This window comes from Sarcophilus harrisii, chromosome 1 (genome assembly GCF_902635505.1).
Source record: "Sarcophilus harrisii chromosome 1, mSarHar1.11, whole genome shotgun sequence".
In the NCBI taxonomy this organism is placed as follows: Eukaryota; Metazoa; Chordata; class Mammalia; order Dasyuromorphia; family Dasyuridae; genus Sarcophilus; species Sarcophilus harrisii.
The window spans coordinates 658958361-658986025 of record NC_045426.1 but is presented as its reverse complement, the minus strand read 5'-3'; the positions used below and the strand labels follow the sequence as shown (position 1 = coordinate 658986025).

At 41.2% G+C, this 27665-nt stretch overlaps 2 protein-coding genes across 9 annotated transcripts in view; both read left to right on the top strand.

The window, feature by feature from the left end:
* The window catches only part of WIZ (WIZ zinc finger), a 42681-nt gene extending 40408 nt beyond the window's left edge, over positions 1-2273 (top strand). For all 6 annotated transcript variants that reach the window (XM_031947928.1, XM_031947931.1, XM_031947930.1 and 3 more), the window contains one exon: positions 847-2273. In XM_031947928.1, coding sequence (XP_031803788.1) covers positions 847-1003 — 157 coding nt within the window. In that variant the 3' untranslated portion in view covers positions 1004-2273. The remainder of the gene's footprint in view (positions 1-846) is intronic.
* Positions 2274-4153: 1880 nt separating this feature from the next.
* On the top strand, positions 4154-27167 carry AKAP8L (A-kinase anchoring protein 8 like). Of its 3 annotated transcripts, none has more exons than XM_012542363.3 (16): positions 4154-5430; positions 9431-9505; positions 16697-16729; positions 17375-17420; positions 19739-20177; positions 20407-20503; positions 20602-20672; positions 20969-21029; positions 21439-21589; positions 22195-22303; positions 23042-23172; positions 24104-24245; positions 24585-24690; positions 25050-25180; positions 26020-26115; positions 26203-27167. In XM_012542363.3, the coding sequence occupies exons 1-16, from the start codon at positions 5418-5420 to the stop codon at positions 26536-26538; spliced, it is 2037 nt and encodes a 678-aa protein (XP_012397817.1). In that variant the 5' UTR covers positions 4154-5417; the 3' UTR covers positions 26539-27167. The 3 variants fall into 3 exon arrangements, with proteins under 3 accessions (XP_012397817.1, XP_012397816.1, XP_003761028.1); XM_012542362.3 differs by having other exon boundaries at positions 17180-17420; XM_003760980.4 differs by lacking the exons at positions 21439-21589; positions 23042-23172 and having other exon boundaries at positions 17180-17420.
* Positions 27168-27665: the final 498 nt, after the last annotated feature.

Genomic DNA, 27665 nt, shown 5'->3' with positions numbered 1-27665 from the left:
CAGTCCAAAAATAGGTTCAAAGATGCCTTATCCAATAATTAATCATTCCTATTCCTGCCTAGAAACCATTAGCTATCTTTCCTAGGACTCTTATTCCTTAAGCTTAAACCAACTCCTCAGTTCCAGTTGGTTCTCCATAAGGATTTTGCCTTTGTGATTTTTTAAATTAGCTCTTGTTTGGCAGAGCTCATATTTGAATGAATTTGAGCAATTTCTCTTCACGTTCTCTAAAGCCAGTGTTTAATTTGTTTGCACCTGAGGTCCATAAGCTTTTTTTTTTTAATTATTATTTTGAAACCCTTATTTTCAGTTCCAAATTTTCTCCCTTTACCTCCTCCCCCACTCATTGAGAAGGCAAGAAATACTACCCATTATGCATATGAAGTCATGCACAACATTCCATGTTAGCCATGTCCTAGGGGGGAAAAGCGAGAAAAAATTATGTGGAAAAAACTGCTTTACTCTGGACTCAGGAATTCTTTGGTTTTGCTATTTAGATGTGAATAGCATTCATGAGTCCTTTGGAATTATTTGCACCAGTTTATATTTTTTTAAAAAATGTTTTATAGTTGTTTTGACGTAATTCCCTTTTTAAATTTTATGCACTTAAAATGATAAAAGAAAAGGGTCTATTGGTTCCACTAGACTGGCAAAATAACTAGATCTAAACCATGTTTTATGACGATTTTGGTACAGTAGCTTAGTCTCATGCTAATAAAAGGACCCTGGATGAGGTGTGAGGCAGGCTAAGTAAGGTGCATATGTTTGGAGGCCCAAGGCTTCCCTACCCTTTTGAGTGTCAGGGTTTGGGGGCCCCTTCCTGAATGCTCTGGCTTTCCTCCACAGGTTCTGCGAAGTGGAGTTCCAAGGTCCCCTCTCCATCCAGGAGGAATGGGTTCGACATCTCCAGAGGCACATCCTGGAAATGAACTTCTCCAAAGCGGAGCCCCGGCCTGTGGAGCCTGAGGCCCCAGAGGCACAGACAGTGGCAGAGGCCCAGTAATGGGAGACAGTGTGAAGCATTCCAGAGTCACCTCTCTTCCTTTCTCTCTCTGTTGGTTTCACCCTTTCTCTCTTCACCAACCTCCTCTGTTCCGTTTCCAAAGGAGCAAGTCACAACCTCAACACTCAGGCCCAGGCCCAGGCTCTGGTGCCCTAAGCTTGAACACTACAGATGATGAGTTTTCCTAGCCTTCCTTTCTTCCCTTCTTTCCTCTCTTCCTTGGGCTTGGAAACTACCCCAACTAGGGTGTAATAGTGCAAAGAGGACATTTCTCCCCTGCAGGTTTTAAGGCAAAACTCATACCTATGAGCACTCGGGAGTCTTGCTTAATGCCAGGAGGGAGAGAGGTGGCTTGCTTCTTTCTGTCTGTGGCCAAGCAGATTAGACATCTGCAGAGAGCCATAGAGAATAGTTCCTTTGTTGGGACCCTGAGGGCTGGAGCCAGAGATAGGCAGTCAGTCTCCACTCAGTTAATTGTGTGTAGAATCCCAAAGCCCCTGTCTGTTTGCTGCCTCAGGCACCAAGTGGTTAATAATAACCATATGGTTCCTCTTTTGCCCCAGGTTGGCTGCATGATAGTTCTCACTACTTCTGACCTCTCCCCAAATCCCCAAACACAACCCACTTTCCACACACTCCCAGGGCATCTTGTTTCATGGGGAGATCTGCCCTTCCCTACCCTCTTCTCTTCTGCCTTCCTTTTTTCTCTGTCTGCCCTATTAGATGCCCAATCAAATGAGTGCATCATTCCCACGGTGCTTGCTTCAGGGCTCTCTGATGCCTGGTATGGGGGGGTCAGTGTTGGCTTTAGGCCTTCACTGAATACCCAGGCTAGGGAGCACTGAAAGCCTCCTATGCCACGGAAATCACTGGTGGTTCCCCAAGCAGCCTGAGGCCCTGAGAGGGGTTTTCCCTGAGAAGAATTAAGCTCAGAGCTGACAGCTTTCTCCTGCCAAGTCAAGTCCCCAAAGATCAACAGGGGGTACTTTAGAAGCCCCCTCCCTGTTCTCACCCCTTCCCCTGGGATGGGACTATTTTCCCCCCATCTCATCCCCCTCTTTCACTATTGCTTTTTATGTATAGCTTCCTAGAACTTCCACTTTTTTAAACTAGTTTTGTGTAGAGAATAAGGAGCATTGATTTTTATTTTGGAGTCCTGGGCCAAGTAAAGCCGGGAGGCAATTGACCTTTTAACTTTTTTCAGTGGCCACATTCTGGTTATTAATGTACCTAGAAGTATGTAAATTAGATTAAATTTCTCTTCTGGAAACACATCTGGGTAGCTGGAGATGCGTGTGCGCGTGCGTGTGCATGTGTGTGTGTGTGTGTGTGTGTGTGTGTGTGTGTGTATGTGTGTTTTTCTATAGGGGTTGAAAAAGAGAAATATCCCAAGGTCCTTTTTAAGCTAGTGAGCCCTCACTTGGTCTGAGGGTGGACAATGAAGACTTCATTGTTTGGGAATTGCAGCAGATGATCTTTTCTGTGGGTAGGGTAGAGTTGGACCTAGGCCCTTATGAGTCTATGGACTCAAGTGCTAGGGGGCCATTGAAGGTGTGCCAGAGCTGCTGTAGTTTTCTGAATAATGAAGGGCAAAACCCAAAGGGTTTTTGTGTAGTGGGAATGCCAATACTTTGTCAGAAGGGATCAGACCAATGGGCAGAGCTATGTGGTCACTTCACTTGGAAGAAGGAAACACCTCCTCTTCCCTAGGGCCTTTATTGGTGTCTGAAGCCTAGTCCTGAAAATGAAGTTAGCGGTTTTGACTCCATAAAAGAAAACATTTCCTAACAATTAAGAGCTATGCAGCAATGGATGGAAATGGAAATAATTGGCCCACCATTCCCAGAGAGATCAGTTTGCATCCCTGCCTAGTGGAAAGAACACTGGATTTGGAGCCCCAGCCCTCTTGTCTCTTACCAATATGATCTTGGGCAATTTACAATCCTACTTTAGACCTCAGTTTCTAATCTTTATTAGCACTGTACTTGGCACTTAGTAAGCCCTAAATAAAAGCTTTTCATTCATACATAAAATGAGTGGGACTGGATAGTCTTCCAGGTCCTTTCCTGCTCTAGATTCTCTTGTCTTCCATCTGGTGTCAGGTGTCTTGGTGGGGAGGGACTGACTTCTAAGCTTCCTCTCTGAGCCTAGGGAAGACTCCCTAGTTTCTCTTCCCCAAATATAGAATTGGGAGTTTTTTTTTTTTTTTTTTTTTTTTTTTTTTAATATCTTCTTGTTAGCTGTCTTCCCCACCTACTATTGACTGTCTCACCCCAGAATACAAGAAATACCAGGCAAGGTGAGATTATTTGAGTGGACTTGAAGTCTGGTATGGGTGCCAAGGGGTATAGTCTGTTATAGTCTGTCGTCTATTACATCTATCACCTTCAAAATAACTTCCTTTGGTATCCCACAGAGGATCTAATTATACTATCTGCTTTTACAATTTTTCAGGATAATTCTCTCCTCTTGGGTTTCTTAAAACTAATTTTCTTCATTAAGTATGCTATGACTTATGGTATTCATAGATTTGATGAAAAAAGCCAATCTTTACCTTAGGGGGAAAAAGAAAATAATTTGTTCACAACAAATATTGCATTTACTGGGTACACTCAGAAATTTAGGCAATTATGTGTGATACTCCAAACCCCTTATAATTCCCCCTTATGGCTCTCAGGATGTAGCTTCTTGGGTGGCATATTCTTGAACACTGATGATAGATTAATCTTTCCTTATTTGTGAGACATTTATTCTGTAGGACCTAGGGAATAGTGTAATTTAAATTCTGGCAAGTAGAGGAAAGCTTTTTGATTTTTTTTTTTTTTTTAGGACTAAACTGCAATGTGTTAAGAAAATAAAACTGTTGTCCTAATAGGCACATTACTACAAAGTCAAAATAAATCGCCTTTCGGAAGGACTTAATAATTTTCTTGATGAATTACCATCTACCTTGAACATTTGGAATCTTAAATAAACTGTCTTAAATGTATAACCGTTATTTGTTCTAATTAGGAAGATTTGCTATTAAAATAGACGACTAGCATTCATTAATCACGTTATGTGCCCAAGCATGAGAAAATCTTTTTAGAAAAACAGCCCCAGCTTTCCAGGAGTTCGCATTTTAGTTGTGGAAGAAAATAAATAGTGCTTTTTAAGATTTGCTTTACAATTATCTCTTTATTCTCACAATAAAATGCTGAGAGTTCGGTGCTATTATCCCCATTTAATATGAAATATTTTCTATTAAAACAAAATCTCGGACCAGTAAAATATCCTAGGCTGGAAAACTTCTGTAAAGAAATGGGAACAGAGCTGCTGTTTCTGAGCCTTTTGTTTCTTCCCTATATAAAATGGGAGCAGGGTGGATAATTTTTTATTCTTCTTTAGGCTTCGTGGTGCCATAGAAAGAATTCTAGATTTGGAGTTGATTTTTAAGGATTCAAAGCCTGATTTCATCACTTCTGCCTATTTGACCATGCACATTTCATTTGTAAAAAGGTTGGATTACAATAGTATATAGAGTCCTTTTCAGTCTATGAATTTAGCTCCTATGAAACTCATCACAAACTTCGGAGCTCGCATTTAAGAGGGTTTTCCAAAAGATGCATGGGATTAAAAAAGAAGGGAATGGCCAGGAAAAGTTCGTCTTCTCAACACAAAACTGGAACAGCGCACTGGGTGGAGCTCCCGGGGAGGATTTGGGGACATAAACCTGGAAAGTTACTCAGTCGAGCGGGTGGATAAGATGTTTCATCATTTGCCTAGAATGATTCAAGCAACGAGCGCAGGGTACGAGATTCGGACCTCCAACTGAAAAGAATCCCTAAAATCGAGTCGGAGGCTAGGGCGGCCATCGGCCCCCGAGTGCCGGAGAAATTAAGTCAATTGGTTTGAGCTGGAGAGTGTTGGCATATTGCTCTCTGCCACCTACTGGTCCTAATGAGTAAAGTCTACTTAAGACCTGATTCCACCTGATGCTCTAAAAACTAACCTATACCCCCGCCCCCCAAGTCATTGGCTCAATCTGACTACCACCTACGGAAGAGTCGTCACATCCTTCCCCCTCCTACCCACTTGGAGCCTGCAGCTCATGGGCTCTGCGCTCGTTAGGAGAGGCAGGGCTAATAAAGTCTGGTACTCCCAAGAGCTTCTCAGCCAATCATGGTTTACTAGATACCAGCGCGGGGGAGGAGGGAGCACGCAGCTAACAGATTGGCAGGACCTCGAGCCACTGACTTAGGATGACAACTTGAAGCCTTGTTAAGGGCTGTCGAGTAGCCAATAGCGTTCGCAGACTTGGCAGAAAGTAGCCAATTCGGGCGGGAGGCGGAGCCTTGGCGGGGGAGGGGAGAGAAGCGCCAGAGGCCGCCGAGGCAGAGAGCAGCTGTGGAGATTCCCGGAGCAGTTGGCAGCTATGAGTTACACAGGTAAGAACCGTTCCTGGTCGAGGAAGACCAGATGGAAGAGGTGAACCCGAGCTTCAACAACAGCCCCGAGTCTCAGGGAATGAGGCTTCCAGTGTCCGGTCCGAGGCTTTAAGATGGCGCCGTGCCCAACTTTTCGACCTCCCTTCCCTTTCATCTTCCCCCTCCCCCCTCCCCCCTCCCCAGTCTTGGGCTAAATTGGGACGAACGCCCTTCTTCTAGGGCCCGACTTTGGTGACGGCGAGCCCGTCTCCTGGCTCTTAGCGGGGCGGGGCTTCGTTTCTTTTGGGGACTTTACTCTTTCGAAGGGGAGCGGTGGTTCTGCAGTCGGAGGACCCGGGTTCAAATGTTGCCTTCGGAATTTGCTGTCTGGGAGACCTTGGCCTAATCTCCGTTTCCCTTTCCGTGGACCTGGAGGGGTGGGGGAGGGGGAGGATCGGACCCGAGAGAGGCGCCGGGGCGTGAGGTGGGATTTGAGCTAGTCCGGCTCCGGGGAGGAAACATTTGGGGGCCGGTCCCCGCGCCCCTCACGCATCCGAGGGTCAGCAAGCAGTCCGTACGTAAGGAAAGCAAGAGATGCGCGGTGCGGGGCTGCAAGCTGCTTCCGGTCGTGAAGCGTGTACCCGGGCAGAAGGCGGGGAGAGCAGGGGAGGACCGCCGCCCCCGCTTCGCCCACCGTGGGAGACTCGGGAGTGGTTGTGTGGGTACCGCGGCTGAACCCGTGATCCTCAGAAGTAGCTTAGGTTGCCGGGGGGCGGACATTGCCCTGCACCCTCTTAGGAGTGGGTGGTAGGGTCTGCCAAGCCCCAGCCTCCTTTCCACCTCGTCCTCTCCGTCCGGTTCGTGGTCAGCTGGGCAGATCCGGGCAGTCCGGGCGGGCGCGGCCTTGGCCGGCCTGCAGCTGGCCCGATAGGAGAAAGAGACAAAATGCAGAGCCATTTAAAAAGAAGGGACTCAAGAAGTGATCGTCCAGGATTATGACTTATGGCTGCAAAAGGACCTTGGAGGTCGTCTAGAACCCTAATTCCCGCATTTATTTACCGGTGGGGAAACAGACCGAAGAAGTTAGATATTCAAGGTCAAGTAGACTGTAGATGGTAGATTTTGGGATGTGGTGCAGCCCTTTTAGTTTGCAAATGAAAAAATAAATCGGTCCAGAGAGTCTAATAGGACAATATAGGTTTGAGTCCATATATGTCACTTAAAAGAAAATAATTTCGAGAGGGGTAGGTTATAGTTGTGTCAAACACAAATTATTGTGAACACCAGAAATTATGAGGGAGAGAAGTTGAAAAGTGAAGGTGCAGAAAAGCTGTCATTTGAATAGACTTTGAAATCAATCCAGTGGCTCTCCATTACATCCAAGATCAAATTTAAATGTTGTTTGGCCTTAATTAACCTGGCCTCTTTCTGCTTCTTCAGTTTGCCTTCCACTCTCCCAGGCACTTTGTAATACCTTGCCTTTGTCTTGCCTGCTCTTTCTCCTACCAGACAGTCCAACTCTGCATTTTTACTGTTTGTCCCAAATTCCTGGAACTTCCCCTTATTTTTGTCTTCTTTCAGCTCCCAGCTAAAATCCTGCCTTCTACAAGAGTTCTTTCTTAATTTATCTTCCTTAATAAATGCTAACACCTTCCCTCCTAACATCTACAGTTTGCATGTTGTTTCCCTCATTAGAGCTTTTGAAAGCAATGATTGTTTGGGATTTCTCCCCCATTCCCCCTTTATATTCATATTTTAGCACTGTGCCTGGCACAGTAGTCTCTTAATGTTGTTGAAATGACTTGAATCAACTAGCATCCTTAGTTAATTGCATTTCCTACTGGTTCTATGCTCAGTGCTAAAAGATAGAAAGGGAAAAAGTGCCCTAAAAGGAGTTGAATATTAGGGAAAGTGTATGTGTCTGAGTAAATAAACATCACCTGCATGATTATAAAGTAGAAGCAGCTGACTTAGATCAGATATGCTATGTGGAATTATTTTTGTGTATCTAAGTTAATGAAAATACTGGTTTGATTTTCCTAGTTCATTTCATTTAATATAGTTTTATGAAAAGGGGAAGAATTTTCAGGTTCTAGGAGATTTGTGCCTTGAGGCAGAATCTTGTTTGCTAATATTTATTCACACAATTAAACAGTTAATTGTAATTCCTTTGACTTTATTTATCTTTTGCCCTTCCACTTTAGACCTGCTGGAGGCCTTTGAAAAACCACATTACTTCCCACCTTTGTGGAGTCACAGCTACTGAAAGAGAGACATTGTTTTTGGCTTTTTCATCTTGAGAAAATTGCTGATGCCCTCCTGCAAACTTGTTTGTCTTCCTGAAACAAACAGATTTTATGAGATCTACAACACATTTATTAGGCTTTTTAATATACGAAAGGGAAGACATGATTCAGTGAATAGCCTACTTTGGAGCAAAACTCGAGTTCAATTTTATTAATTCACATTTATGTCCTGTATAAAAACAGATTATTTTCAAAGCTTAGTGTTAGATGTTGGTGCTGGATCAAATAATAAAGCATCATCCTTTGACTTTAGAGCATGTAATCAGTGAGACAGTTTGCTAAAATGGAAGCATCTATTACACTTAGTTAATAAGTATTTTCTTTTTATTTTCAAGGTATTTGAGAGAAATATATTTGTGCAATATTTCCTTAGAGATGTTTTATAAATAGACTCTTAATAGGCCAGATGCTAGTTCCAGCTCATTTCTTGCCAATATTCACAGTGCCAGGATTAGGCCTTAGATAGTGAAGAACAGTTGACTATGATATATGAATATAGCTCAGTTCAAAATTTCATTTCTAGGCAAAGGGCAAATATTGAATAAATAGATTTTAGCAAAATCATAGTGTTTTTCAGAGTTTATTAAAGCATCTGCATTCAGTAGATGTTATTACAGTGACACTCCAGGTTTTAACAGCATTATTTTACAGATTTAAATGGAAAAGCCTTGGCATTTTTTTAAAATAGATTTAAATAGAATTTTTTTCTTTTGGACTAAATTGAAAATTTTGGGAAGTGGGGAGATTGAAAAAATAAAAGTAACATATACATAGTCATCTATAATCAATAAATTTATTTTGATCTTGTTTAATGTCTTTTTTTCCTTCTAGATTTCTAACAAAATAGTTTAAAATGTAAAAATCTACTTGTTGAAATGCATATATTTGTTTAAAAAAGAAAAGTCAAGATATTGGTATTTATGGTCATCTTTCCCCCACCAACAAATTCTTAATTTAAGTATAAATGACTTTTATGTGCTAGATCTTGGTCATAATAGTATTTCAGGATACCAAGGTTTCTTCCTTTTAAATTATTCACCAGTAATTTCGCAGATGTTAACTTCTTATTTTTCCTAAATAAAGTAAAACATCATTGGGAGATTTTGTGATTTGGAAGGATCTGAGTACTTGACGAGAACATTATATGCCCTTTATACCATCTTTTTTATTTGTTTGAAAGACCTCCAATAATTAACAAGACGCTCTTAACTCAAAGCAACTCATTTTACTTTTTGACAGCTCCTATTGAGATATTTTTCCTTTATAATGAAGGGAAATCTTTGTAATTTCCATCCATTTTTTTTTGTGTGTGTGTATGTCTGCCTTATGTGGCCAAACAAATCTTAAATTTCTTCCTTAAAATGACAATTATAGTTTTCATTTAGTCTCTTCTTTTCTAGCCTATTTCAGTTCCTTTATATGATGACTTCCAAATTATAACATTGTTTGCTAACACATTAATTTGAAAGGTACTTTTTTAATGCAACACTCTCCCCCTTTAGTTATGTGTGTGTGTGCACACACACATCTGATTGAAATCTGTTTCTACAGTGATTTCATTTAATGAATAAGAATGCATATGTGGGGAGAAGTATTAAATTTGAATCTTCAATGATTTAAGTGAAATTATTGATGGGAAGATTTTTTTGGCGGGGGAGAGGATATCAATTCCATGCAGTTTTTTTGATTGATAATGCTAATTTACATACGTCTAGGGTTTGTCCAGGGATCAGAAACAACTCTACAATCTACATTTTCTGACACTACTGCCCAGCCCACATGTGACTATGGTAAGTCTAAATTTCACTTATTCAAATTGGGAAGAAAAGTAACTGAGATTGTGATTTGGTGGCAAAGAACAGTAGATGACCCTTGTTTCTTTATCTTATCAGTATTGCACCATCTAGCTGACCCCTCAGTTTTCTTTTAAAAGAGATACCAGGTGACTTTTTAAACCTGGAACCGAAGGGAACCTCAGATCCTATGATCCAAGTTAGTTACCTTCTGAAATACTTCAGAAAGTATTTCATGAACTAAGGTTGGCAGGAATATTATCACCAAATTCTGGAACTCTCAGGTTAAGGAGTCAATTCATGTTTAGTGGAGTCATAGAATAATACAAAATTTAGCAGTTTCTATATTAAAGGATCATAGGATTCAAAATGTGATATTCCAGGAGAGTTAGTGGAGTTAGGATTACAACCAAGAATCATCCCATCCCCCATCTCCCCAAAATGAATATAATCCTTCAGGGGAAAAAATAGACCTTCAGTGAAATAGACTTTCAAGCATTCATGATGAAAAAGCCAGAACTGAATGGACTTTCAAATATAGGACTCGGGAGAAGCATAAGGGGATAATCAGGAAAGGGAAAATGTAAGGGACTTAATATAGGTAATCTGTTCACATTCCTACCTGGGAAGATAATACTTGTAACTCATAAGAACTTTCTCATTGTTGGGCAGTTAGAATGAGTGTATTTACAGAAGGCACAGTTGTGAGTTGAATGTGAAGGGATAATATCTAAAAAGAATTAAAATTAAGGGATGAGAGTGAAGGGGGGGGGGGGTACAGCTTCTAAGGGAAATATAGCAATAATCCTAAAGTTCCCTGACCTTAGAGTATTATTGTTCTAGCAGTATCTCTGTCAATGATTATAAAGTCTTCTGGCCTTATAATAGTCCTACAAACATTTCTGACTGTCAGATAGTGTTGGTCAGTGATAACCAAGTTCCTAAGACAATAGTGAATAGATTACCCCTCAAAACTACCTGCAAGACATAAAATTAGCAAATTAGTAATATGAAGCTTCAGCCTCTAACTTTATCCTATGAATTTATCATCTTCTTCCTAGTTCTTTGCTAAATCTCTTCAGAACTTAACCTGCTTCATTTGGAGTTACAATTATAATAAACTTTGCCCCTTTATTTGGAGATGGGTTCAAGCCTGCAAATTCTTTTGAGACACCTTGCAACACTGGTCTGTGACCCCAACCTCTTAGGGGTCTCCTTTTGAACTTCAACAAGAGGAATGTACTGGGAGAAAGGAAAGGGAGAGGTGGAATTGTGTAAATTATCTGCCACAAAAGAGGAAAGAAAAAGCTTTAAACAGTGGAGGGGAAGGAGGGAAAGAAAAAGGGAGTGGGAGTGAGTACCTTACTTTCATAAATCTTTTTATTCCAGACATGCTGAAGACATTGGAGCTCTTTTCACTGTATTTTCAATCTTGATAGAACTGTACATTGTGAATTTTCTACTTGGATACAGAGATTACATTCTTAAACAAATGCAGATCAACTTCCTAATAGTTTTTGTTGTTTTTTTAAGTAGTCACATAATTGGCTCCTTATTAAATTTGTGGCCAACTAAAAGAAGAAAGTGTATCCTCCATTTTCAACTTGTGAAGGTGATAGTTTTAAAAACCTAAATCCTTACTTTAGTGGGTCCTTGATTGCATTAGTGTGGGGTATTCTTTTCACTGTACTCCTTGCAAATCTGTCTAGGAATTTTCTGTCCATGTCTCCCTCAGGAATTTTCAAAGTGCTTTGCTTAAGTTATCATCATTATCATCATCATCTTGCCCAGTATCAAGCCTCCAAATTTTTTTGGTCTTTCCACTTTTTTCTTCCCACTATTTCCTTCCCCGAGGGCAAAAATTGTCTTGTGTGCTTGCCTTTGTATTGTCTACACTTAGCCCTTTGTCTTCAGTAGATCTTCAATAGGTGCTTTATGCAATGCATAGGAATCTTCTTTTTTGTTTTGTTCCTTCAATAATCCTTAGTGGACATGATGATTGATCCCCTTGATCTTGTTGCCTGAAAGGTCCTACTTCTTCCAGACTCTTAAAGCTGGAAATGATCGCTGAGGTCATCTAGTCCTATGATGAAATGACTTATTCAAGGGTTAACAAGAAGTGAACACTATATTTGAACTGAGCTTTTGTGACTGAAATAAGATCTTTTGACTGTACTATGGTTTTGTTTGTAGTTCTTATGAGGTTCGGGGCAGGGCACAGAGTTGTGGGAAATAAGATCTTTTGACTGTACTATGGTTTTGTTTGTAGTTCTTATGAGGTTCGGGGCAGGGCACAGAGTTGTGGGAACCCCTTCTGGTTGGCCCACAGGCCCTAAAAGAATTTCCGAACCTGAAAAGGTAGGCTGGCAAAAGAAGTTTATTGCTGGAACTAAGAAGCCAGCCTTTGCTAGGAAGGCTAACTTCCTCAGAGGCAAGGTAAAGTTTCTAGCAGAGAAATCCCAACAGAGAGGTAAAGAGGGATGTGGTCCTGTTAGGGAAATAGATGAGAGAGAAAAAGAGGGATTAATGTTGAAAAGAGAATGCCTTCTCAGTGGGCAGAAGGTCCTAGCAGCTGAGTAAGCTACTTTAGGCCTTTTGCAAGGAAGTGTCCCAAATTGCCCCTTTTTATAATTTGAAACTTTAGCTAGTGGGGTTGGGTGCAGTTTCCATTTGAATGAATGTCCCTGAACTAATCTCCAACTCCATAGAGTTGGATAGAAATCTCAGCTAGGAGCAGTCCTGGATTCAACTAGTTCTACCCAGATAAACAAAATGAAACCACTTTATCTTAATTCCCTAGGATGGGTCTCTCATGGGAGAGCTTCTCTAAGTCTTCAAGGAGATTCTCAAGCATTCCTCCCAATTAGAGAGAGACAGTTTCAGTTTTCCCCACATCAGCTCTGTTTATAGATTTTAGGAGTTAAAAAAAAAAAAAGTCAGGATTATCTAGTTACAATGTCACATTTAGACAAGACTTCAGAGGCCATGTTGTCTAATTTACCCACCTACTTACCATTTCACATACTCTGATTTATCTATATTGCCCCTCTTGCTGCTTTTGCTGTTGCTGTTGTGATAATTCTTTCTGTTCCTTACACAAAAACACTGCTTTCTTTTCACTTCCTATCTATCTTCTGGCTTCCTTCAGATCCCAGCTAAAGTTGCACCTATTACAGGAAGATTTTCTCAGTGCCTCTCAATGTTAGTACATTGTTGATTGTGATTTATCCTATATAAATTTAATAATAGCTAAATATTTGTATCATGCTTACTACATGCCAGGCATTGTGCTAAAAGTGCTTTATAATTCTTATCTCATTGTATCTTCACAGCAACTCTAGGCAGTAGCTATTGTTGAGTCCTATTGTTCAGTTGTCACCACATTTAGACCCCATTTGCTATTTTCTTGGCAAAGATACTGGAGTGGTTTGACATTTCATTCGCTAACTCATTTTACAGATGAGGAAACTGAGATAAATGGGTTAAGTGACTTGCTCAGGGTCACTGAGCTAGCAAATCTAACAACCCTGGAAGACAGGTGCTTTTATTATCCCTATTTTAGAGATAATGTCTCACAGAGGTTAAGTGATTTGCACAGGATTACATGGTAGTAAGTGTCTGAGTCAATTTTTAAATTGAGCTCTTCCTCATTCCAGGCCCTGCACTCTAAACATTGTGTCACTTGCTGCCTGGCTTGTACATAGTTGTTTGCATATCATCTTCCCCATTACACTGTGAGTTCCCTGGGAACAGAAGCTGTTTGGTCTCTCTTTGTATTTGCTGTGATCAGCAAAGTTACTGACACAAAGTAAGCACTTAAATGATTATTGGCCTGACAAACAAGACCTCTATTGTTTATTTAATAAGTTTAGTCATCTAGCCTTTGCTGGAAAACCTCCAGTAGGGGGGGGGTACCATTCTCTGCCCAAGGCAGCCCATTTTCATTCCAATTTTGGATCGTTTTAATTGTTAGGAAGTTTTCTTTTATCAAATTTAAATTTGCTCATATCCTCTTTGGAGTAGAGTTGTCTCTGTGTGGAATAAAGAGATAAGGTGAAGAACTTACAGGGATGTGTGAATTCTTTTTCTGTATTTTATTTTCATTATTTCTGTGTTTCCCCTATGACCTGCATAATATGTGCAGGGTCCATATTTACTTGAACCGTGACCAGCTATAAACATATTTACTTAACCTGAGCTGATGACATTTATCAGTATTTGACATTTATCGATATTTACTCTATTAGCTTGACCACTGTCTAATTGATTATCTAAAGGCTGAAGGCCTGATTTTCTGTTAACTAGAAATCTGGTGATCTCAGGGAAACAGAAACCTTCCATTCCAATCTCTCCGGGTAACAACAACCAATTAGATGTTCCCCTTTCCCCCTTTCTCAATGCTCTCTTACTTGTGATGTAACCTTTTGTATAAAAGCTGTGTATTTTTACTAAAAAATTCTTTAGCTCTCCTACCACAAGCTTTCTCTTTCCCTTATCTCATGTTAGAACTGCTCATCCTCATGAGGATTAATAAACAACCTTTCTGCTTTCTACTTTAAGTGATCTCTGAATGGTCATTTTGGGTAATGGTCTTCTATATCCCACACATCTCTAAATTTGTGCATCTCATGTTTTTTTTGAGCTACTGTGATTTTCTTTGTTCATAGAGCAAAATGCCTTCTTTGATAAAGGGTAAGCCATGCTAGAAATTCCTGTGCCAGTGTTTCCCATGTCTCAAAATCCACGTCAGAGTTCTTTAGAGAGTCCTTGAGAATTCCTTGTATCAATTCTTCTGACCTCTATGTGAATGCTTGCCTCATTTGAGTTCTCTGTAAAATAGTTTTTAAAAAAAACTCAAACTTGACATTTGTTTCTGTTTGGTTTTTATGAGATTGAACCCCAGTAACCTTTCACAATCTTTTCAAATTTTAAGTCTGACATATATTAGTCATCTTTCTAGCTATATGTAAGCATGTCATCTATACTTTTATCCACATTGCTGATAATCTTTAACAAGGCAGACTATATAGAAATCCCTGGAGTCATCTACTGGGTAGGCATCTGACCATTAGGGAACAGTCAATCATTTCATCTCATGACATGTGACATAATTGAAGGCAACAGGATGTTCTCTTAATTGCTCCTTTGTTTATCTTGGTGTGATCAGCTCCTATTAGCTATTTGTATTCTGTCCTTCCCAGTCTTAAGTTCATATTCCTTGGATTAAAAGAACAAAATAAAACTTGGGCAGCTCTACCTTTATCCATCCTTTAGTTATAATTGCCCTGTCCTTATTTAGAGCAGCTTTTTTTTTTTTCCTTTGTAGCTTAAAAAATGTCTTTAATTTCTCTGCATCATCAGCTTATTTTGAGATTCAGCATTCCTGACTCTTGTTGCAGGACCATGCCATGTTTTCATAAGCCTTGACTACATGTTCCTAAAGTCAATCAATCCATAAACATTTATTAAGTGCCTAATGTGTGCCAGGTAATTGCTAAACGCAGACAGTGCAGAGACACAAAAGATATTCCTGCCCTCAAGGAATTTAAAAGCCAGTGGGGGAGACAATATACAAACACAAATGTACAAAGTGAGTTATATATAGGATGAGTAAATTGTTAAATGACTATAATTAAGAGGGTTTGGGGAGGCTTCCTGTAAATAATTTTCTTCATTTATGATAGTTTACCTAGATTTTAGCAAAGTATTTGACATAGACTCGCATGTTGTCTTTGTGCACAAGATGGAGCTTTGTGGGCCAAATTGACTAGACATAAAGATTAGTTACTAATTACTGTAGATTAGAATAATAGTTTGAATCTAAAATCCTTCATTTGAGTTTCTAAATCAACTCCAATAATAAGATGGGAGGCATATTTAGACGTTAATTTGTGTGTGTTTTTTAAAGATTCTGGAAGGTTTATTGAACTGTAAAAGGGGGAATTATACAAATGTGGCAACCACTATTTTAGTCTGCTGTAAGATAAAATAGTATCCAGAAGATAAGGGTTATAGTCTTGCTGTGCTCCATGTTGGCTGTACAGCATTGGTCTTCAAGGATTATGTTGTTTTGAATGCCATATTTTAGGAAGGACTAGATAAGCTATCTTTAGAGGAAAGTAAGATGATGTTACACAGTGAGACACATGGTATATGAATTGGGCATTTTTCCTTGAGCTTCAGAAGCAGAACTAGAAGCAAGGGAAAAATCAAACGTCATTTATATGGTGTTTTAAAGTTTGCAAAAGTCTTTTTCATTTATGCTTCCTAACATTCCTTTGCGTTAGATATTATCGGTATTATTTCAATTTTATAGTCTAGGGACATTGAGACTCAGAGAGACAAGTGACTTGTTCAGGGACTAGTTCATTGAACTATATGACCCCAGAGGTCACTTCACAGTTAGTGTGTGAATAGCTGACCTCTGCTTTTCTTTCCAACCATTGAGATTCTGTGTGAATGAATAAATACTATCATATATACTGCCCTAAAGGGCAGCATAACAGACTCTCATGCTTTGCAATATGGATTGATTGCTTTTCCTTATTTTTTCCTGTACCGAATTGCTTTTTTATAACATGCTGCCAAAGTAGTCATTGCTTCCTCAATGCTGTCATTTCATTAATGGTTCTTTTTTTTTTTTTTTTTTCTATTCAATTTATCTTTATGATGTGACTAGCATAATTTTTGAGTTGTACTTATTCCCATGAAATTGTGTATAATTTGGAAAAATGAGATACCTCATTAAGTTTCCTTCCTTTAACTACTGACTGCTTTGGATTAGTATCTTGAGCCCCCATTTATTTTATATGTGGTATTGCTGGGTTTGTTTAAGGGAAGTTGAGAGAATACAAATTCTCTTTGTAAAACATTTACCAGTTAAAACAGGAGTTGGGATGAGTGGGGTTGAGGGGACTGTTCGGAATGGTGGTGAGATTTTGAACTTGCAACTATGAAACTATGTTTGCTCTTCTGTCATGTAGTATGAATATACGTAATGATCTTTGTAGTCTTCTGACCTGTAAGCTACCTGATTTTTATGTTGTTATTTCTTTTTGGGAGGAAATGTTAACATAGGTAATGAGGATACTCTCACTTTGCTGGTTAGCATGTGTTAATAAACTATTTAGATATTGAACTTTGTTCATTATAAACATTTTGAGATTTGATTACTTTTGGTGTTTGTAGGATATGGAACCTGGAATTCTGGGACAAATAGAGGTAAGTGATTATTTTTTTCCCTCAATATAAATATAAAAATTCTTGAAAAATTAAGTGACCTTTAATGTGACTTGACAGTTTAATCTGTGCCAGAGCTGGCTACATTCAAATTGCTCCCTTTTTTCCCATTCTCCTTCCCCCCCCCCCAAAAAAAAAAAAAAAAAAAACTTTTTATAAAATCTGGATCCACCATAAAATTCATTGTATTTTTCACAATATGTGCCAATATATTTTCCTTATGTGAAGTTATGCTTTTAGGTTTGTAATTCAGACCAGTTTGATGATGAACCTTTGTTTAGTCCACTAATCTTTTTCTGTGGAGCTAATATAGTTCTTTAAGTGAGTTTTGACCAGAGACTCCAGGTTAGAATGATTGTAAACTGAGAGGCCAGCTTAAAATGGACCTGTCTCAGATTGTGTGACTGGAGTTGTCCATATCTCTTGTTACAGGTTACGAGAATTATAGTTATGGATATGGATATGGTCAGGATAATACTACCAATTATGGGTATGGTATGGCCAGTTCAAACTCTTGGGAAATTCCTAACTCCGACACAAATACAAACCCTAATGGTTCTGCTAGCACCGGTACCGATAATGTTCTATCCAAAATTAACCAGCGCTTTGATGTGGTGTCTCACCTAGAAACTGACATGATGCAAGGAGCACTATATGGCTCAAGTGGAGACAGGTGAGTATAGCTGTCAAGGTGAGACTGTTCAGTAATAGGATGTAGTGTTTTTGAGAATGATAGATGCTTTCAGTCAGCCGCTGCTCCCTCTATCCTTTTTTCACCATCTTGATTAGATTAGATTCAGGCATGGTTTTTCTTTTCTTCTTTTCTCCCTTCTTCTTACTTCTCATATGTGGCATGAAATCCAAGCTCTGAAAGTGTAATAAGTAGTTTCTTCCTCAACTCAGAGACAATAATGGATGACAATCTGCTAATGGATGACAATCTGCATTCCTTCCTTCAGAGAAACAAAGGCCATAAATTTGGCATGAATGCTGGTACCAATTTAGCATTCTGCTTCTATTACATGTATGTAAAATCAGTAAGATAACTTGTGTTTACCAGTTAACTCAGGAAGTTACAGCATCAAGAACCTGCTTTATGCAGTTACCTCACTATGGTAAAGCAGATGGTATATGAGTGCTGTACCTAGAGTCAGGAAGACTTGTCTTCCTTAAACATTTACTAGTGCTCTGTGAACTTAGACAAGTTCCTTAACCTTGTTTGCCTCAGTTTCCTCATCTGTAAAATTATCTGGAGAAGGAAAGGTAAACTAATCTACTATTTTTCCAAGAAAGACCCAAATGGGATCACAGAGAATTGGAGCTGACTAAACAACAATAAAATGTTAAGACATAGGGAGATGTAGTACTTAATCCATGCTCCCAAATTTTTGTGGTGGGGCAGAATGGGAAAGGTGTTATTTATCCATGTTTTCCCAAAGGCTATTTAGAATTTTCTTAGAAAATCAGATCTACCACCAAATTTGGATTAGAAAAAAATTTTGTTCAAATTAAGGCTGAGCAAAGAATGTGAAGAGAGCTCTAGAGCCCCCTAAAAAGATAGTTTTAAAGCATTAGCAAAGAATGTCTCTGTTTTGAAGATGAAGCACTTCAAAAGGTTTCTCAGTTTGGTGAAAAATTGGAAGGTAGGGTAGCCTGCTGCCAATAAGTATTTATGATGTTTGGTACTTTGGTTTGTCCTTGAAGTGTAAAAAAGAAAATGCCTTGGGCAGCCTGTTGTGTAATGACTCTCTTTCCCTTTTGAAACAATATGTAGTGGAGATGAAACTGGTAATTGAGTCACTAACTTGTAAGAAGGTGCTGGGTGGACAATGTGATAAATGTGAACCAAGTTTCTACCTCTTTCTTGGCACTTGTGATTGGTTGTTGATCTTGAGTAGAATTGAGTAGTCACACACTAGTTATTTACTTTGGGAGCTAACTCAGATAGCCTTTGTCTCTGCTCCTATAATGGCACACCTTGAAGAGAGCATCCTTCATAAATTATCTTTAGAACTTTGATTGTTGGTAGTTAGCTAGCTGGTAGTGTTGTTCATTGGTATTTTAGCAGACAAAGAGCTATGCTTTACTCGGCCATTGGCCTTTTCTTATTTTCATATCCTTACTGTTAATCTTGCCAGCTATTAGGGTTTGTAACCTTGTTAGTTTCCATTCTTGAAATCATCTTTTTTATACCTGTCTTTCATGAACTTTGTAAAGTATGTCTTACTCAGATGAAAGTAAAGCTCTCTCATTGCTAGAAAGGTCTTGTGAATTTTAGAAAACAAATTTCTAAATTTCTCTGTTACCTAAAATAAAAGAATTTTTTTTGCATGTTAGGGTTTTTAATGTATATTAGAATAGCATTGAACTTCCCTTATATTGAATTGGAGTGGGAGCTGAAGCTCTGAGGTTTACTTATTATATTTCCTAGAAAGAATTATCATGGCATTACCAAAAGTAGCAATATATACAGTAGAAGCCAGACTTTTTTTTTTTTTTTAAGTTGTCAATCTGATACTGTCTCTTTGTTTCTCTAAACATTTAGAGCCTTTGTGAAGAAGCAGGGAGGTTATAAGCATGGGTTTAAAAATTATAATTTAACTCAGATTTGAAGTTGTAGAAGGGAAGAATGAAGCTGGCCTTTAGTAGGTATGGAGGATTTCTGTCTGCCATTTTTGAAATGTAAGGTGCTTCTTAGACCATCCTAGAATAGGCTTTGCTTCTTAGAACTTTTATTTTTCCTCTGATCTAGGGATTAAAGGATTTGATCATACAGTTGAAATTGTAAAGTGGAAATATGTCATTTGGGTGCTATTGAAGAACTCCCAGATGATTTAGTGTCTATATTGCTTGTGCAAAGGAAGTCCTTCCTTCTCAGGCCACTTTTGTTATTGTAGGTCATTTAGCCATATATTTGTTGTATACTGTCCTGGCCTCTGTATTTTTGAGTCCTTCCCAGGTCACTGATGCAATACTGTGCGCCTCTTGCAGGTATGATTCCTACGAAGCGTATGACTCCAGGGCTGCACTGAGCGACCGTGATCTGTACAGATCCGGCTATGATTACAGTGAGATTGACCCTGAAATGGAGATGGCCTATGAAGGCCACTACGATGCCTACCGGGATCATTTCCGCGTCCGTGATGCCTTTGGCCAGCGGGCACAGGGCTGGGCCAGAGATGGCCGCACTAATAGGCCTATGGCTACGGGCTATGGGCGCATGTGGGATGATCCTATGGGGACCCGGGGCCAATGTGTACCGGGTTCGTCCCGCCTCCCATCCCTCTTCTCTCAGAACATTATTCCTGAATACGGCATGTTTCAGAGCATGAGAGGCTCCTATGGGAACATGCAATTTGGCTTCGGACTTGGCAATGGGATGAAACAAATGAGAAGGACATGGAAGACCTGGGCTACTACAGACTTCCGGGTAAGGATTGTTTCCCTTAGTTGGTCATTGAAGACAGGGATGGCCCAGTGAAAACGGAACAGCTCAATGCTATGGGCATGCATTTGTTGTTGTCCAACCCTGTCTAAATCAGGACAGTGGCTCCATCATGTATATTTAGCCTTATCACCATTTAAAAATTGGATACCATGACTTATTTTGTATTTTAGTCCTTTTTTGCACAGTTTTGGGCTTTCCTTTTCATCTGCAGAATAAAAAGAAGAAGCGAAAACAATCAAATAGCACTGATGAACCTGACAGCAAAGCAACTAAGACAGATGGTTCTGAGAACAGTGACTCTGACAATGGTGAGGTGCAGCTAGTTAGCCACTCTCTCCTCACTAGTTTCCCTCTTTCTTAATTAGCTGAATCATAACTCCTGAGATATGTTGCTTTTTTCTTTCAGATGAGGGGACTGAAGGTGAGACAGTAGAAGGAACGGAAGCCTCTGATACAACTAGAAAGGATTCCAGAACGGTAAGTGGTTCTTTGGGATACTTAACTTTCTTTCCTCATGTGGTCTCTTAGACAAAAAAACTGCCCTTTCTAGGTACATAGCCAACCAGCCAGATGTGAACTTGAATTTAAGCATAGCAGAAGCAAGATTCCAGACTGAGTACTTGAAGAAAGTTTGTTATAATGGTGTGACTCTCCAGAATGCTGACCCTTGTTTGAATTTAGGAACATAAATTCAAGTTAGGATTAACCTTTCCATGGCGAGTTTTATAGATTCTATTTGTGCATAGGTTTTGATCTTTTGAATTTTATGTCAGGAAGGAGAAGAAGGAGGAAAAGAAGATGGAAAGGAAGAAGGGAAGGAAGATAATGAAAAGGGTAGGTGTACGTTTTGAATGCTCTTTAGTTGTAATTGGATGTTCCCCTCTTAGAAAAAGACGATGCAGGTATTAGCAATTTTAGTGGACAGAGTTGTGGGGTGGGTGGAGTGATTCTGGGACTCAGCAGGGTGTCGGTCCATTAAGACTGATGCTTTCAGCTTGCTTGTGACCCACTCCTCTGGGATGGTTGTACTATGGTAGTTAAGCACAAATCCTCTTCCATTGATCCAGAGGCTGGGTTTAGTATTGGACATAGCCAGCCCTCTCTGACTTGTCTGCTCTCCAACATCTCCAGATGGGTCAGGTAGTTTTGGGTACTTCAAGGAATACATACCTCTGCCACAATCAGGGACAGGGCCCTGTGACTCCTACCATTCCCTGGTCCAATAGTGACACCCACTTGCAAGTTCTTCTCAGTGGCTGGCAGTTGTTGACGTCCGAGCCATGGCCCCCTCGTTCCAGTTTTTACGGCTCTGGTTTGCGTGTCCTCTCCCTTAGCGCCTCTCCAGCCCCAGTTGGGAATCCGTGTCCCCCAACCCGTGTGATGAGCACCAGCAGGTACCAAACAGCAACTCCAGTATTGGCCACAGTGACTGGTTGGAGGGGGAGGGTGGGCAGGGCATTTCAAGCATTTCACATAGCTATCAATGTCTGCTACTATGTCATTCGCAGTAGCGTCCATCCTGCTGGATTGGTCACTGAACTATTGTCAGGATTGTCACCAAGCTACCCCACCCCCTTTGAATTCCCGAGCTGCTGTGTTTTGGTAAAACTGTGGGGTTGGGAGCTTGGGCTCAAAATTCCCAGAAAGTCGGGATTTGTAAGCTCTCTGGGGCCCACTAGAGGTCTGTTCTAAGTGCAGGAGGAATAGAGGTGGGTGAAGTACCTTGGGAATATGTAGGTAGCACAGAATAAGAAGGGGGTCACTTTTCCCTTTTCTTTCCCAGCTCTTATCAACATTCACCTCCCCTGACAGAGACCTTGGAAAGGTATTTGGGGTCCCCTGGCTATTCAGGTTGGACTTTAGTAGTTCTTGCCAAAGGAGTATATCACCAGCTCCAGTTGGTAGCTGGGAAGAGGAAGGGCAAAAGAAATTGCCCATTATGCTGCACATTAGATATGATGATTAGTCCTGGTTTTCCTTTTCCCTTTTGTTCCCATAGGAGCACTGACTATTCAGGAGGAAATCAGTCAAATCAAACGCAAATTGCAGGCTGGCAAGAAGACTCAAGAGAAACAGAAGAAACGGCAGCGAGATCGCATGGTGGAAAGGTAATATTTTCTATTTTCATTTCATTTGCTGACCTCTGCCCTAGCAACTCATGGCTGGCCAGGGATTCCAGCAAGCGCCGTTTCCTCTTCCCCATGGCTAGCCTTCCTGGCAGCCTCAGGTAACCCACCTTCCCAGGGCAATTGGGGTATCTTCAGGAGATGAATGGTGTACTCTACTCCTGGCCTGGCCGTGCCTCTTCGTCTCTCTCTCTGGCCTTTCAATAGGGCCCAGTGTTGCCCTGGCAGCTGACACCTGCTCTTCTGTGCATGGACCCTGCATCCCACCAATCAGGGCTTCCAAGGCCCTGGTTGCATACCTAAGGGTCTGAATTGTCCCCCCTGCCCCCCAGAGGCCGCCTTGTAACTTCTGCTTCTCCGGCTCGGGACCTGACACTGCTTGGCACTGTTGCCCAGAAGCTCCAGCGCTTAGGTCACCGAACATACCCAGAGGTGCTGTGGGGGCCCCTGGCCCCCAAGGGAGGGGGCCAGCTCATCAGAGACTCTGAGGCACCTCTCCAGCCCAAACTTGTGGCCAAGTGGCTACTACCATGCCTGGGAAAGACTGAAACACCAATGGGGGAATCTCGGGAGCTTTGGGCCCTGCCCTTATGCCCAGTCTATGGCAGAAGTTCCCACATTTCCGTGACTTGGTGCTGGAGGGGCCAGTCCGCCTCAGGCCCGTGTCCGGCAGGTGGCTGAGCCCTTTACGCCCCTGCTGTCGGGTCTATTTGCCCTCAGGGCCCCCCGAACTGGTGTTTGCCTCCGACTCAGACTCTTGCTCTTGCTGGATCTTCCTCGGCCAAGCCGGCTCCGGGCCCCTGGGCTCTCCAGACAAAGCTGTTCCCGTGGCCCAGATATGGACGGCAGAGGTAGGAACCCGTCCTGAGGCCTTAGTGGAGGCCAGCCTCCTCCGTCCCCTGCCACGGCCACCGTTGCCTCTCGGCTCAGGCCCCCAACCCCCCAGGGGAACCTGCTATGGACAGCCTGGCCCTGACCACCTCAGTACAGGTTGGCTCCCAGCTGCCATCATGCTGGGCACCCTCCTTCCAGGTCAGACTTTTTTGTTCTTGGAAGAGGAAGATGAGGCAGCAGGCACCAGAGGCTGGGCTGCATCCAGCCCCTCCTCCTCTCCCTCCTTCCACCACACCTAGGCTCTCTTGAGCTGAGGATGGGGTGGGGTGGTGAGCCCCAGGAAGACACAGCACCTCTCAGCAGGCAATGGCTCAGGACTGATCTCTTCTCTCTGCGCCATGGGGCCAGATCCTCCTCGAGTTCGGCTGCCCTCCCCTTCCCTGGCCCCAGTTGTTTCTCCTAGATGTGCTCCCTACTTTGATGGAGAGACTTACCTGACCACCCCACTGGCACCTTTCCAGCTAGACTTTGTCTTTCTCAGAAGCGACTGGCTCCCTGAGTCTAGACCTGCCATAGCATTGCCTTCTATGGGAAGAACATTCCTGTATTTTCCCTTAAGAAAGCCAGTAGAACCTGCTCTATTTAGCTAATAATACAGTTCAGAAATTCTTACCTGTTCCCCACTTCACACTGTGACTTAATTCTTCCCTCATGGTGTCAAGTGTCCCTTCTTGTAAAAGAATGGGGATTATGTCAGAACATTTTGAGTTTTCCTCTTCCTGGGACCACTACCTCAGAGTCCCATAAAGATGCGATTTTGAGTATCAGAACCTGGGGGTTGCCCCATCCCATTTCTGGGGTTTGCTCTCTTCATGGTTCAGGGACCTGGTGCTGGTAATAGCACCTTTGATAGGGACATTGCTTGACCTCTGCTCTTTCTTCTACCAGGATCCAATTTGTGTGTTCTCTCTGCAAATACCGGACCTTTTATGATGATGAGATGACCAACCACTTAGACAGCAAGTTCCACAAGGAACATTTCAAGTTTGTAGGCACTAAATTGCCAAAACAGACTGCAGACTTTTTGCAGGTGATCCTCTCATTTGATTTTGGGGTACATTGGGTTTTTTAAGAGCTCCTTCCTTTTCTGCTGGTGAATAGGACTGCTTTGACCTCTTTCCTTCTTCTCCTGGACACAGAAAACTGCAAATATTAGGGTTTATCATCCAAATTAGACAACAGAACTCATCACAAAACCAGAAGGAAATGACATGATCAAGGAGAAGGCTTCCATGTCTGCTTTTTTCTCAACTCCTCCATCTCTACTTTTTTTGTTTTTAGAGTTTAAACAAAAGAGACACATTCTTCTTTTTCTTCCTGGCTTTTTCAGTTATGGGTAACCTTGATAACTCCTGTTTGATACTTCCAGGAATACGTTGCTAACAAAACCAAGAAGACAGAAGAACGACGCAAAACCATCGAGGACCTAAATGGTGTTATTCAGCAGATTTATAAAGATCAAGACCTTACTCAAGGTGAGTGTCAGCTCTCTTATTATAAGGGTCTGTCTTGACTTGGACTGTCCATTTAAGCTAGGTTTTGACCTTTATTTTGAGTCTAAATTAAAATGGATTCCAAGATCTTGTGAGAACTAAAAAGCCTTTCCTGGCCTTTTGAAGGACTTGGGGTTCATTCTTAGGGTAAGAGGGAGGGGAAAGAAGGGAGACTTAAGTTTGTTGAAGTTTCTGATAGGATCAGGGCATTTATTTTATTAGTGTTCAGTGGCTGGACCTAAAGACTTCTTTTATAATTGGAGAGGGATATTCTAGTAGCAATCAGTGGGTCCTTTTTATTTTGGGGGACTAAATCTATCCAGGAGCTCCTTCCCTTGCAGAGATTGCCATGGAGCATTTTGTGAAGAAAGTTGAGGCAGCTCATTGTGCAGCCTGTGATCTCTTCATTCCCATGCAGTTTGGGATCATACAGAAGCACCTCAAATCCATGGAACACAACCGAAACAGAAGAGTGAGTGGAGTGCTGGCCTCCTAGTCAAAGAAACATTGAATTATGGTGGGAGAAGTGCTGGATTTAAAGGCACATACCTTGGTTTTACATCCAGTTAACAGTGCTTACTTGATTGTGTGGCTGTGGGCAAATTGGTTTTCCTCTGAGTTTCTACCTTTTTTTTTCCCCCTGCAAAATTGGAACAATATTTCTTACCCTCTACTAAACTTCTCCTTTGGTATCTTTATGGAAGTGATTTGATATTGTTCAGGGCCAAAGGGGGGTAGAGCTTCCAAAGTTGAAAAGACTTTGGCTGTAGGCCCACTGACAGAATATAAATCTTTAAGGATCAACTACACTTGGAGAGGCACATCACCCCTGTTACCCAATGGTGATATATGTATATATTTTTTTGCACCGTTTCCCCCCCTCCCTTCCCTCCTGTAGGCGAGGGGAAGGGACACCAAGGCAGTCAGGATTAAGTGACTTGCTCTAGGTCACATTATTGGTAAATCTCAAGTGTGAGACTGACAGGGCAGTGCTATCCCACTATGCCATCTAGTTTAGCTGCCTACAGTAAACTTCGAAGAGAAATGGTATAGTAGCAAGTGCTGAATTTGGAATCTAGTTAACTAAATTATAATTTGACCTTGAACACCTACTAGCTTTTAGAATATTGGCAAGTCATTGATAGCTACCTCACAGGCTTGTAAAAAAAAATGCTTTATAGACATTTACATGCTAAAGAGATGATGAATTGGTATAAGTACTCATGTGAAGCTCCCAACCTTTGGATTCTTCAGAGTTAAACTGTTAGGATGGTTCCACCTGCTCAAATGGATTCTATTCTTTCTTTTTAGCTCATGATGGAACAATCCAAGAAGTCCTCACTCATGGTAGCTCGAAGTATCCTGAATAATAAGCTCATCAGCAAAAAGCTAGAACGTTATCTTAAGGTAATCAGGCCAGACTGGTCCTGGGAATTTAGGGAATAAGATTGCTTGGGGAAATACACTAGACTGGTATGTATTTATCGTCCTCAGGGTGAGAATCCCTTCACGGATGATCCAGAAGAAGAAAAGGAGCAAGAAGAAGGAGAGGGCAGTGCTCTAGAAGAAGGAGCTGCTGAAGGGGAAGATGAAAACACCAAGGAGAAAAGTACTACAGGAGAACCAGAGCTTCAGTCAGGAGACCACCAGCCACCTGAAGTAACAGCAGGGGCTGGAGAACAAATTCCATCAAAAAGTTCAGTAGAGGAACAGTCGGCCTTGGAGTTATCCCCAGAGGAGGAACCATTGCCCTTGTTAGGTGGTGCCTTGCAGCAGCAGATCCGGGGTATTCCTGGCTTAGATGTGGAAGCTGATGAGGATGAGGGATGAAGGAGGCAACTCTTCAGGGAGAGCTTAGATCTGTTTCAGAGCCATCATTGAATCTTTCTAAGAGTGGTAGAATGAGGGAATTTGATAGCGCCTACCTGGAAACCTGATCTCATTCTGACCCTTGAAAGCCTAGCCTCTTTTTTGGTAAATGCTTATGGAAACTGAGTGAGAGAGAAAGTGTGAGAGTGTGTGTGTGTGAGTGTGTTTTATTTTGTTTTGTGGTGGTTGTAGGAGGGGTGTTACGGAGCAGGAATATAGAGGACTGGGTGGTTTTTTTGTGTTTTTTTTTTTTGGTTTTTTTTGAAACTCCCAATTACATATGTTTTGAGCCTCTGAGTTCTGAGATAACCTTTTTTTAGGGACATCTTTTATAATATCTGTAATAGACTATGTGAAAAAGTGTGAGCTCCTGGTTTTCTTCCTTAGGGAGCTTTGTATTTAATTTAAAAGGTAGGTTGGTTCTGGTTTTGAAAGGGCTTTCTGGGGTAAAAGAAATTTTCCTGTTTTTAGTTCTGCCGTTGGTCCCAACAACAACTCTTGCCTGTTTTCAGCTCTTTCTTTGGCTGGAAAGCCAAAGTCAGCATCATATTGTTTGTAAAAATCTGAAATAAATGTTCATTCGTAACTGATAAAAAGTCTTAACCTGTTACATTTTAATTCTTTTTAGATGGAGGAATTGAGGCTGGGCACTCTTTGGGGGGAACCCTTTTAACACTCAAAAATATTTTCGTATTTTAGTAGTTTTACCAAGTGCCTATTCTTTAGAGTTCTATATACTATGATCTGCATCCAAATAGAATTTAGAAAATTAGAATGGAGAAGATTGAACTTCAGGAAATGCTTCCTTAAATAAGTGAGTTCTGAGTTGGGATTTAAAGGTAAATAAACAGAAGTGATACTTGGAGATAGAAATAGATGTAATATCCTTCCCCACAATAGCTCAGATAGAAAAAGAAAAATGTTCCTTCATCAGAGCTTGCTTCTCATTCCTTGTAGATTTTTGTGGTTTGTCTCCATGCAAGGGAGACAGACTAACAGCCTTAGATTGATGTGGGGAGAAGGAAGGGGGAGGGCACAAGCATGTGAAGGAAGGTGTGGCACTCCAGAACACAAAGTAATTCTGGGGT

Bases quoted from the DNA above. Each gene is read 5' to 3' on its own strand.
- AKAP8L (XM_012542362.3), top strand. The intron at 17,421-19,738 runs GTGAGTATAGCT...CGCCTCTTGCAG, and splicing joins TATGGCTCAAGTGGAGACAG to GTATGATTCCTACGAAGCGT. The intron at 21,030-21,438 runs GTAGGTGTACGT...CCCACTTGCAAG, and splicing joins GAAGGAAGATAATGAAAAGG to TTCTTCTCAGTGGCTGGCAG.